Consider the following 12,427-nt stretch of genomic DNA (forward strand, 5'->3'; position numbering starts at 1 on the left):
TTTTTTTTTTTTTTTTTTTTTTTTTTTTTGGTTGAGACTAATTTTATTCTTTTTATAAAAACTCGGTAAATTTCATGAATTTTCGTTAAAAAAAAATAAATAAACAAATTTATAGAAATTGAGATTGAAATATAAAAAATCGTATGACAGCGTAGTACGTGGTGGAGCGCGGGGAGCTTTTTAGTACTTCGAATTGACACACATGTCCCAAAACCGCCACGTCATAGGAATATAACATGACGAAGCTAAACCCTCGATCACTCGCCACGCGTGCTCCACGTGGCGTCATGAATTTGACACGTGACCCCGAAGCATAATCGTTCGGACTGTATTTAAGAGTCGCCGTTAATCCCGTTTGTCAAACGTCAGTATTTACTACACGAAATATTTGAGGGAAAAAAATAGAAAAGAAAAGAGTGGGAAAATGCAGTCGGGAAAGAACGCGGCGGAGTCGGTGAAAGAATCGGCCGCCAACGTGGGGGCCTCTGCGAGGGCTGGCATGGAAAAGACCAAAGCCACGGCTCAAGAAAAGGTTCGTAATTTTCTGTTTTTTTTTTTAATTATATTATTAATAATTAGCTGAATGATTTCGAGGCTAATCTCTATTTGAGAAATTATTTAATTCAATTTAACGAATAATTTAACGAGAAGTAAATGCATGCACCAGGTGGACAAAATGCGGGCCCACGATCCATTGGAGAAGGACATGGCGAGCGAAAGGAAAGAGGAGCGGCTTCACGGGGCGGAGCTCGACAAGCAACAGGCGCGTGCAGAACACGCGACAGAGAGGCAGGCCGCTTCGAAGACCGGAGCGCACACCGGTCTGACCACCGGAACTGGAACCGGAACCGGAACCCGTGCCTATGACCCGACCGTGGGCGGCACCGACCGTTGAAGCGTGCGGACTTTTCTGATTATAATAATAGCTTGTTTTGTGTTTTAATGTTGGTAATTAGTAGTTTGGTGGAACTCGTGTACGGTATATTGTGAAATAAATAAATATTTTCATTTTAATAATTATTCTTTTCGTTTAAAATTTTTTAAAAGAACTTTAATTTTTTTTCCATTTTTGTAACTTCATTAGCTTCGCAAAATAAATAGATTAATTAATGTCTATTAAAAGAAGAAATTGTAATTTATTATTATTTAATTTATTTTAATGTGATTTAAAATGCAATTAGTATTATTAAAAAAGAAATTAATGAAAAGAAGAAATTGTAATTTATTATTATTTAATTTATTTTAATGTGATTTAAAATGCAATTAGTATTATTAAAAAAGAAATTAATGAAAAGAAGAAATTGTAATTTATTATTATTTAATTTATTTTAATGTGATTTAAAATGCAATTAGTATTATTAAAAAAGAAATTAATGAAAAGAAGAAATTGTAATTTATTATTATTTAATTTATTTTAATGTGATTTAAAATGCAATTAGTATTATTAAAAAAGAAATTAATGAAAAGAAGAAATTGTAATTTATTATTATTTAATTTATTTTAATGTGATTTAAAATGCAATTAGTATTATTAAAAAAGAAATTAATGAAAAGAAGAAATTGTAATTTATTATTATTTAATTTATTTTAATGTGATTTAAAATGCAATTAGTATTATTAAAAAAGAAATTAATGAAAAGAAGAAATTGTAATTTATTATTATTTAATTTATTTTAATGTGATTTAAAATGCAATTAGTATTATTAAAAAAGAAATTAATGAAAAGAAGAAATTGTAATTTATTATTATTTAATTTATTTTAATGTGATTTAAAATGCAATTAGTATTATTAAAAAAGAAATTAATGAAAAGAAGAAATTGTAATTTATTATTATTTAATTTATTTTAATGTGATTTAAAATGCAATTAGTATTATTAAAAAAGAAATTAATGAAAAGAAGAAATTGTAATTTATTATTATTTAATTTATTTTAATGTGATTTAAAATGCAATTAGTATTATTAAAAAAGAAATTAATGAAAAGAAGAAATTGTAATTTATTATTATTTAATTTATTTTAATGTGATTTAAAATGCAATTAGTATTATTAAAAAAGAAATTAATGAAAAGAAGAAATTGTAATTTATTATTATTTAATTTATTTTAATGTGATTTAAAATGCAATTAGTATTATTAAAAAAGAAATTAATGAAAAGAAGAAATTGTAATTTATTATTATTTAATTTATTTTAATGTGATTTAAAATGCAATTAGTATTATTAAAAAAGAAATTAATGAAAAGAAGAAATTGTAATTTATTATTATTTAATTTATTTTAATGTGATTTAAAATGCAATTAGTATTATTAAAAAAGAAATTAATGAAAAGAAGAAATTGTAATTTATTATTATTTAATTTATTTTAATGTGATTTAAAATGCAATTAGTATTATTAAAAAAGAAATTAATGAAAAGAAGAAATTGTAATTTATTATTATTTAATTTATTTTAATGTGATTTAAAATGCAATTAGTATTATTAAAAAAGAAATTAATGAAAAGAAGAAATTGTAATTTATTATTATTTAATTTATTTTAATGTGATTTAAAATGCAATTAGTATTATTAAAAAAGAAATTAATGAAAAGAAGAAATTGTAATTTATTATTATTTAATTTATTTTAATGTGATTTAAAATGCAATTAGTATTATTAAAAAAGAAATTAATGGAACTGAAATTGTTTTTAACTGCGATATAAAATGAATTTCCGATAAATAGTTTTGCAATTTTTTTCCTTAAAAAATGAATTTGTAATATAATTAGAGATTTGGATGGAAATATTTTGTTTAGATGTGTGGGAAGTTGTCAGCCTTGAAGAATTAACAGAGCTAAATAGAAACAGGAAAAATATCCAGAAATTCAATTTATCATCAACGTTTGGGGAAACATGCAGCAACCCAGAGACCAAAATGATGAATATATAACTAACACAGTTTGTTTTCCCAATCTCGAATCCCTTTCGGTTTTTGTTCTTCCCAGCACTCCTGCTTAAGATTCCAATGTGCCCAACGTATGCGAACACCCAGATTGGCTGTTGAATCCCCCAACGTAAATGACCAGAAAGTAGGATTAGCTTCGTGCTGGCTAACTGGGTAGTAGCCTCAACGACTCTGTTTTCTGGTAGTCGAGGTGGCCTTGCTTCAAATGAATGGCTGAGGTGAATGGCTACATGGAGGAGTCTAACCAATATCTGTGAAGTCGGGGCCTATCGTGTCGAAACCTGAAATCGATCCCAGGATGTAGTCGTTGTCAGGGACAATCTCTAGAGTCCCTGGTTCGTCTTGTAGGAATGGATACTCATCCATGCCAAATGGGAATGAATCGTCTGTGAGAATTGGTGAGCTGAGGGAATATAAGTTATGGACGTCCTCCTGGATAATAAGAGATGGCATCTGGTACATCACTGGGTCAGCTATCGTGTGGGAACTCTCCCCGTGGTCAGGTCCTGCCTTTCTGAACTTGGATTTACTGGACTTGGAAGACTCAGTGACTCCTCCCAGCTTATGCTTTCCAAGTGACTGTGATTTTGGCACAGAGCGAGCCTTGAGATCGGTTATGGGGAACACAGATGAAGCCCACCCGTGGAAATCTTCATTACAAGTTCTAGCAGCATCCCTTGGGCATAAAAACACGTTCTTTGTCAGGCATTTCAAAGAAAGATATTCATAAGTTTGCTATGGATTTCATTGACAAAAAGAGAACAACCCACCCCATGTGATCCATTGCATATTTTCAAGTCTTACAGCCAAAACTTTTAGTTTTTTAAAGATGCATCTATGATAATCCAGGATAAGACTGGACCTTTTCAAAGGACTAATGAACTAACCAATCAGTGAACTCATTGCAATACAACACCCAAAGGAGGAATCAGGACACGGACGTCATAACTTAATATGATTGTTGGAACACTAAGGGAAAAGGAACTATACCTGAAACGAATCTCTGCGACTTCTGTTACCCTTCGAGCGCCAGAAGACTCAACAGCATCCAGGTTGATCGGGGACAAGTCAACTGCATCCGATACTGTTAAGTTAATTGAGGATGGGAATGACACGTTAATATCATTCTCTCCCTCAAACTCGAGTGTTAGCTCCAACTGTTCTGTAGCGACTGATGCACGCCCCCCGTGATAGGAAAGGGACTTCTTATCATCCGTCCTCGTACAACCAGCATCATTAAGTGCAGCAGCTATTAACTTACAATTGTGGCTTGTGTTGCCAAATTTCAACTTCCCTGTAGTTTCCCTCCCCAAATACCGAGTAATATGGTTACCAGTTGGAAAGTACCTTCCACCAGAATAGAGACCATTCCTAGCAAGTGAAGTATCGAAACCACGGTTCCCACGTATTCTTGCCTTCCACACAGATGAGAGCAGGGCAGTGAAATGTTTCTGAAGTAGGTACTCACTATCAGGCTGCTCAGCAGCAACGTCTAACAGTACTCGAATATGTTCCTGAAACAGAAGAGATTGATGACTGGTGAATTCTTTTATCACATATATTGAAAAGTTGGAGCGCACCGAAATATTCTTAAGAAATATGACACAAAACTGAAACCCGAAACACGATTTCTAAAGAACTGACCAAGTAAATCTGCAACATACCCAAGTTTCATGAACCAGAGAAGAGAACAGATAATAACATGCGCATCAACAAAATCATTAGCTAACCTCTGTGATTCTGAGAAGAGCTTTTCCAGAGCTAGCATTTGTGGTCTTCTCACTATTTGGATTATCTGGTGCAGATATAACATACCTTTGTATGAGTTCCCTATACCTCTCACAACAATGGACAGGATGTCGGTATCTCCCTCTATAAAACCCACCAGCAGTCATACTGAATAAGGTTGAACTAATCATGCTCCAATGCGAACCATATTCATGTACCATCGCGCACAATATTGCATCCTCTTGTGGCAACCAAAAGTCAGGGGAAGGAATACAGTCCCTTGACCAAATGTTCCCCTTCTTTATTTTCTCTGGTTTTATCATTAGAACTCTCTTTACTGGCATGGAAGTAATAGATATTTTTCCTCCCATTCTACTACGACCAACTAATTTATGTTCGAGATCCGCACCAGTCTCCCGTGGTTTTATTTCTATAGCTTCATCATATTGCACTCCTGACTCACTGAGATGGAGATCTAGTGGGAAAGCATCCGCAATATTTTTCTTGAACTTTTTAGATTTCTTCTTCAGGGACTTTCCTGTCTCACTGTCCAGACTAAACTCACCCCTTTTACGTTTTTTCTGTAAGCTTGACTGAGCTGATAAAGATTCAAGAACATCTTCACTACATAAATCTTCATCATCTGTAGACATGAATTCCACGGACATTTCTTTTTTCACTGATTTCAGCTCAGAAGAAAGAGAACCCTTCTTTAGAGATTTGAACTTGGCTTTCTTTGATTTCTTTTTAGACTTCGGTTTTAGTTCACTAGGTGTTGCATTCCTGCAAAGAAAATAGGAGTTGATCTGATTAAAGAACCCTCAATTGTGAAAACAAAGGGCATAACCCAATGTCATACAAAAATCAACATTACCAAGGTTATTGAATCTGAAACTCTTATCCTTGTTACTATTGATTGATCTCGCTATAAGATTTTGTTGTTCCATATATTTCATAATCTAAATATCAGCATGGAAAAATAATGTGTATGTTGAATTATTAATAAAATCAAAGGTACCCTAACACTTCAGTTTAAGCTTTTGGATTGAGTTGATTTAACATGGTATTAGAGCAAAAAGTCTCGTGTTCAAACCCTATAACGTCATTTTCTCACTAATTAATATTGATTCTCACTTATTAGCTTCCTATAAATTTCCAAGTCCAAAATGTCATCCTAACGTATCAGTGTAGTTTTAAGGTTCAGATGTGATTCAACATCAGTAGAAGTTAACATATTTTGATATTCCAAACTAAATATGCAAGGATCTCATTAACATATATGTATGCATGTATGTATGTACACAAGCATGCATGCACGCACGAAAGGATGTTATCTCAAACAACCAGAGCAAATAAATTCCGTGAAAGCAACCAAATAAATCAAAATCATCGAGGTTCTACTACAGGAACCAGAAACTTCCTTATTAATCCACCTTTTTTCAGTAACCATTGGTTTACTTGCCTTAAGCAACTACAATACCTCACCAAGAAAAACTGCCTAATCCTACAGTGAATGGATCCATGACCAGAACATCACCATGAGACCAACAGAGTTGTTCTTATTAACTAATATCATGATTGAAGTAATTTTCAACGTTAGATGCTTTTTATAATTTTATAACTCCACAACATTTTCACTGTAACCACAAGCCAGCTCAAGATGAGGAAAGGTACACCATCCAGAACCTAAAGCAAGAACTTCTAGTATTCGAACACAGAAACGCCCCACTTCCTATGAGGAAAGGCAAGTGTTCCAAAGTCCAAATGACATGCAGGGTTACATCCTAATACCCTAATTATTTATAAGTAACAATATTTTATTGTACTTTATAGTTTCCAATGAGAATTCAAAACATAGTTTCACCTTGTAGGATCACAATTTTCAGCCTCTTCTTCTTCTTTCCGCTTAGCTTCATATTCCAAATCCTCCATCAACTGTGAAATAAATAATGAATAAAGATGATAATGAATACACAAGACTCTTTTGAGGAAAAATTCAATTAATTCATTGATATGATAAAAAGAGGGGGGAAAGTTATCCCATCATTTCAAAGGGAAGAATATCTGCTTCAAACCTGATGGTGTGCCAAGACCTCGACTTGCTGTCTATATGCTTCAGTTGCAAAATCAGCATCCCAACCTGTTGAACACAGAAATCCAGCATTAATCATTTTTAAAAAATTTAAAAATAATCATAAATGAGGAATGCATGGGGTATAAAGGTCAAATTTTCTAAAAGTGCACTAACAAGTTGCATTCAAATATACAACTTTTTTTACAGCAGAAGAATGGATCGTTATCTTAACTTTTCTATATATGTGAAGTCCATATAAAATATTCTAAGCCAAATTGGAAAAACATCTACAACAGTGAAGAGCTGAAATTTGCAATTAAGTGAATTAAAAGTATTTTTTCGAAAACTTTCTTGGTTCAAATGGAAGCCAACATTCTCCCATACTGACCATTCACATGAAGTATAGCATTCAAAACATGGTGACCAGAAAGAATTGTTTAAGTGTACAAACACAGAAAAATTACTGTTATTATCACAAGACATTATAACAATAATACACATACTTTCATATACAAGAGGCTCTTCATCTTCATCAATCTCGGCTTCCATCTCCTCTTTATACTTCTCAAGACGGTCGAGTTCCCATTCTGTCTCCTCAAACTGGACATCAGAGTCCATAGCTGCTTTATCACGTAAAGGGTCCCACAGTTCCAGAAAACGTATTGCATACCGATCTATTGGCCGTAGCTGATCATCAATGGACGAGATGGTTTGTCCAGTTGCAGCAGCTACAGCAGCCATTTGCTTGATGTCTGCCAGCATGTCAACATCATCTTCTTTGTTAGCTACAATTACAGCCTTCTCTTCATTAAGATCATTACCTCCACGTATTATTGCCTCATTATCTTTATTTGACATAGTAATGCCACCAGCTTGATCTCCACCTTCATCAAGCTTAATTTCATCGTCATTCATAAACTCATCATCTTCCATCCTCCCAATAACCTCTTCTGTAAATTCCTGATTATCCACAGCTTCTTCTTCTTCAAGTTTCTTCAAAGCCATATAATCAGCTTCATCTTCAACAAACTTTAAAGCAGCGTCCACATCCGCATTAGATACAGAAACTTCATTCGAACTGATGGTATGATTTTTTTCTTTCTGCATATTTTTAATGGCAAGAGACCTGTGACCAGAGAACAACTCCATAGGATCAAGCTTCTGGAAGAATTCAGTGTTGTAACTACCACTTTGAATAACAAGATTATCAAGAGCACGCTTCTGATTTGCCTTCTTCAAAATATTCTCTTCAATGGTACTCTCACTAATCAGGCGATATATATGGACTTCACGCGTCTGTCCTATGCGGTGACAGCGATCTTGAGCTTGTTGATCCATAGCAGGGTTCCAATCACTATCGTAAAAGATAACAGTATCCGCACCAACAAGATTAATACCTACACCCCCACTACGAGTCGATAAAATGAAAAGGAAAAATTTTGGGTTGGTGTTAAATCTTTGCATTAATGTCTGTCTCTCCTCAGGCTGAGTGGATCCATCCAGACGCATGTAAGTGTAACCGTACAGATTGATGAAAGCCTCCAAGATATCAAGCATCTTTGTCATTTGGGTGAATATTAATGCACGGTGACCTTCAGATTTTAGTTTCCTGAGTAGAATAGCAAGTTCCTGCAATTTTCCACAGTCAAATTGTATCAGCCTCCTGTCTGGAAAATACACTTGCCTCCGAATAATTGCAGATCTGATTGGAGTTAGAAGGGGAAACAGGAGTCGGGAGCAGTTTTGCACATAAGAAGGATGCATAAACACATCAGAACGGCTTCCACTGCACCAGCACAAAGGTGGAGGGGCCCGTGCTGCTGGTATTGCAAAGGTAAAGCTTTCAACTAAGCCCATCATCATCTGGAAACGTTCCACTGGTGAAAGGACAATGTTAGCAATTTTTGAGGAATAACAATAGGATGAAGGGTTCGCCTTCTCATGGTATATATCATAGATGGGATGCCTTATCGTCACTAAATCCCTGAGGGATGCCGAATAAATTGGCTTTTTGTCACATTTCAAGGAATTCCACCAAGCTATAGCTTCTGCTCGTTCCATTGCCTGCCTTACTCTTTCCTCCATAATTGCATTTTGAATGTCTGCAAAAATACTTGATCCATGCAATCTCTTCCGATATCTAAATCCAGATCCAATTTCCTCAGATTTATTCACATTGGTAGAGCACTTAATTAAATTTGATGGGGTAGCAATAGCTCTAACTTCATCTCTCTCCCATGAAGTCATGCTAAAGTCATGATGAGTGAATAAAAATCCTAAACCCTTAAGGTCAACTCTAGAAAATAGGTCAGGTGATAATGCAGAACATACAGATGAACTCAACTGCATGACTATACCCGCCATATCAAAAGAACTGATGATTGGACGACCCTCAAACAAATCAGGATGATTACAAACTTTCCTAAGCTGCATAATAACGTTAATCATACTAAAGAAATTGCCACTGGCAAGAGTAGCTTGTGTTTCTGAACTAGCAATATAGTCCTCATATAAATGACGCTGCCTTCTAGACAATCTACAGTTCAAAACATGCTCATATTTCTTTGGGAGCTGCTTCTCTACATCTCTTTTCAGCCTACGAAGTATAAAGGGGCGGAGAACATTATGCAGACGATCAAGAACTTCCTTATTCACTTTTTCTTGCCCCTCCACCATTCCTGAAATTGGATTGCAAAACCAATCCTTGAATTCTTGATGAGACTGAAAAATATGGGGCATCAAAAAGTGCATCAAGGACCAGAGCTCCATCAGATCATTTTGAAGCGGGGTACCAGTTAATAAAATTCGTCGCTTGGAATTGAAGTTCAAAAGAGTTTGCCATCTTTGTGACTTCCAATTCTTAATTAGATGAGCTTCATCTAGTATTAGATACTTCCACTTCTTGCGTTTGAAAACTTTAGAATCCTGGATAACCAACCTGTAAGTCGTTATGCATACATGAAATGAGTTCAGTTTCATCCACCCTTGCCTCTTAAACTTGCGCTCTTTTGCACTTCCAAAGTAAGTTAAAATTTTAAAAGCAGGACACCACTTAAGAAATTCAGTCTCCCAATTAAGCATGACACTTGTTGGGACCACAATAAGATGGGGACCCCATATTCCCTTTTCACAAGCAAGATGAGCAAGCAAGGCAATGGTCATGATTGTCTTCCCAAGCCCCATTTCGTCAGCAAGAATCCCATTTAGTCTTTTCTCATACATGGTCACAAGCCAATCCAAGCCAATATGTTGATATTCACGTAGGGAGTGCTTAAGAAGGAAAGGGAATTTTGTACGCACTTTAGTTGTGGAAAATGTGTTCCCAGTAGGTTGTGCAGATCGTGCTGCTGCTGCAGCATCAAAAATTCTGTCCTCACTCTCCCTTTCTTCAGAGTTTTCTAATGATCCTTTCCTCTCCGGAGGTGAACTTGCAGATGAATGAGATTTACCGGGGTCAATATTTTCATGCACACAGACATTGAGGGGCTTTGGCTCAATTTCTTCATAAGATGAAGAATCCACAAGGTCGTCTGACAAAGCAGAAGCATTTTCATCTTCATAATCTGAATCATAACCATTGTTGGGACCCTGCAAAAAGATTGAGATTATAATGGACAGATGTCTAGTTGAACCCAAAAGAAAAAGATGGAAAAATTCACAAAAGTAAGAAACAATATAGAAACAAATTAAGTTCCAAAACCTACCTTTCCATACCTTGCAAGCAGTTCTTCTATAGGTATTTCACTCTCATTTCGCAGCATTAAAATCTGCAAATATATATATAATAAATGAATAAATAAATACATGAATTGCTAAGGGACGATAATGATAAATAAATAAATAATTGGAACCAAGAATATAATCGATGTGTGGCACCTTGATAAAGGAAAAATTCTTGAAGCTCTAGGAAATATATAAGTTGCTCATTACCTCATCATCGGCATTGTTTGAATCAACTTTTTCTAGTTTCTCCTCCTCTGATAAAGTTGCTTCATCATCCTACAGATCGAGTGAAGCAAAAATTGGTATGGAAAATTAGAAATTTGCATCAGTCAAGAATTTTACCACATATGATCACTTGGTCCGCATCAACAGTATCTAAACATCTCGTAATTCATAAGTATCTCCATGCCTTTCTATGTTCACAGAGATGCAAGACTATGTTGTTGAAAGATACGCATACATTGTCATAGAAAAGCAAAAAACTATACATTCTTGATCCTAGATCTATTAACCAAAAAACTTCTTTACACACAAAATAAATGTGTTAGGAAGATCACAAATGTAATTCTAAAAGGGAATATAGCAATTCAGTTGTCATTTTCCAAAAATCCAACTTTTAGGTAGCCAATTGAGTCCCACAAGTCTTTCGAATAAGAACTTTTCTTTTTTGAATCCACTTTAGTTTCTCTTCTCTTGTGTCAATCTCCACAAAGGTAGCCATAATTGTATTGGACAACAGAATTTAAACCTGACCCTTGCTCTCCCTTTAATAAGTTGAAGAAAGGCTCCTCCCCAGTTTTAGGAAAGCACCAGTTTGGCCTAAATGCATAGCTAGGAGATATCCTTTCCAAAAGGCAAAGCACCCAATGTACGGACCGAGAACAAAGACTGCTACATAATTAAAGAGTAAGGCCCTGTTGGATGACCATGGTTTTTGAAGATAATGAGTACTCAATATTATTTTGTATGTCCTTGTATATCTCTTATTTTTTTTCAATAAAAGCTAGGTCTCTCATAAAAATAAAAATAAAAGTAGTTAAGCTAAAACCCCTGACCTGACCAAACAAACAGCTAGAAAGAGAGATTGACGAGGGAAAGGGGTTTGTATATGGTGCAGATTTATAAGGAGAGCAACAAGTTGACAACACATATCAGTGGCAATGACAAATGAATGGCAACAAAAAGCAAGCCAACATGCTTAACTGAACAAAAGTATGGGATGGTTTAGTTTCAATACAATTCATTGGCTGGTTCAATTTCTTTAACACCATGACCATGCCCACCTACTAACATTGCAAAGCAGATCTCTCAACGCTCAAACAAGAATTTCCATAAAAATTACTCTAAAAGGACAAGGTTCTTATTTTCCAAATTACCAAACTCGATCCCCCCTGTGCAAACAAGACTAAATTTTTCCTCTAACAAAACAAATGGTCGTCAACCCTTTCCCGCATAAATGAACGCACATGATTGAAGGGAGACCAAATCAGGAAGAACTTCACGCAACACTCTTAATAGACACCAAATTAACAAAAGTTACATGCAACAAAGTTATGTACATGTATTAACCACAGAAGAGGAGTTATCTTCATTAAACGAAGAAGTACAACTAAGATAGATAGCATAGTAAAAGGAAAATTTTAACACCGCTATATCAAGTAGTTGGAATCCATATAGCATACCTTTTCTTCTCCACCAGCAACATCATAATCATCATCTTCCTACAAGAGGCAACAGAGCAAAAATTACACAAAACCAAGTCAAGTTTCCATGAGCCCAAGAAAACCAATACTAACCCATCCAGGAACGGGTATACACATGGAAAGAGATAAAATTAATCGTTAAATCAATCATTCTTCTCTACTCTAGTGAAGCACGCTTGAGATGCATGCCCCAGCGCTAGTGGTGCACACCTCAAGCCGTACTTCTTACTTGAAAAAAAAAAAAAAAAAAAAAAAAAAAAAA

General features: G+C 34.9%; 2 protein-coding genes across 3 annotated transcripts in view; one reads left to right on the forward strand and one right to left on the reverse strand.

The window, feature by feature from the left end:
• Window positions 1–368: 368 nt before the first annotated feature.
• LOC111445987 (11 kDa late embryogenesis abundant protein-like) lies at window positions 369–1,017 on the forward strand. The gene is made up of 2 exons (XM_023084577.1): window positions 369–532; window positions 668–1,017. The coding sequence occupies exons 1-2, from the start codon at window positions 425–427 to the stop codon at window positions 893–895; spliced, it is 336 nt and encodes a 111-aa protein (XP_022940345.1). The 5' UTR covers window positions 369–424; the 3' UTR covers window positions 896–1,017.
• Window positions 1,018–2,791: 1,774 nt separating this feature from the next.
• Window positions 2,792–12,427, reverse strand: part of LOC111445956 (protein PHOTOPERIOD-INDEPENDENT EARLY FLOWERING 1) — a 16,903-nt gene continuing 7,267 nt past the window's right edge. Inside the window, exons 14-22 of one of the 2 annotated variants that reach the window (XM_023084530.1) lie at window positions 12,145–12,183; window positions 10,670–10,738; window positions 10,444–10,506; window positions 7,243–10,327; window positions 6,741–6,805; window positions 6,530–6,600; window positions 4,668–5,448; window positions 3,928–4,451; window positions 2,792–3,613 (exon numbers count right to left, since the gene is read on the reverse strand). In XM_023084530.1, the coding sequence (XP_022940298.1) occupies window positions 3,178–3,613; window positions 3,928–4,451; window positions 4,668–5,448; window positions 6,530–6,600; window positions 6,741–6,805; window positions 7,243–10,327; window positions 10,444–10,506; window positions 10,670–10,738; window positions 12,145–12,183 (5,133 nt within the window). In that variant the 3' untranslated portion in view covers window positions 2,792–3,177. The remainder of the gene's footprint in view (window positions 3,614–3,927; window positions 4,452–4,667; window positions 5,449–6,529; window positions 6,601–6,740; window positions 6,806–7,242; window positions 10,328–10,443; window positions 10,507–10,669; window positions 10,739–12,144; window positions 12,184–12,427) is intronic. The other variant, XM_023084523.1, reaches the window with a different exon arrangement.

Source organism: Cucurbita moschata, unplaced genomic scaffold (assembly GCF_002738365.1).
Source record: "Cucurbita moschata cultivar Rifu unplaced genomic scaffold, Cmos_1.0 Cmo_Scf00001, whole genome shotgun sequence".
Lineage (NCBI taxonomy): Eukaryota > Viridiplantae > Streptophyta > Magnoliopsida > Cucurbitales > Cucurbitaceae > Cucurbita > Cucurbita moschata.

Coding starts and splice junctions, on each gene's coding strand:
- LOC111445987 (XM_023084577.1), top strand. CDS start 425: ATGCAGTCGGGAAAGAACGCGGCGGAGTCGGTGAAAGAATCGGCCGCC. Junction 533..667: donor AAGCCACGGCTCAAGAAAAG/GTTCGTAATTTT, acceptor TGCATGCACCAG/GTGGACAAAATGCGGGCCCA.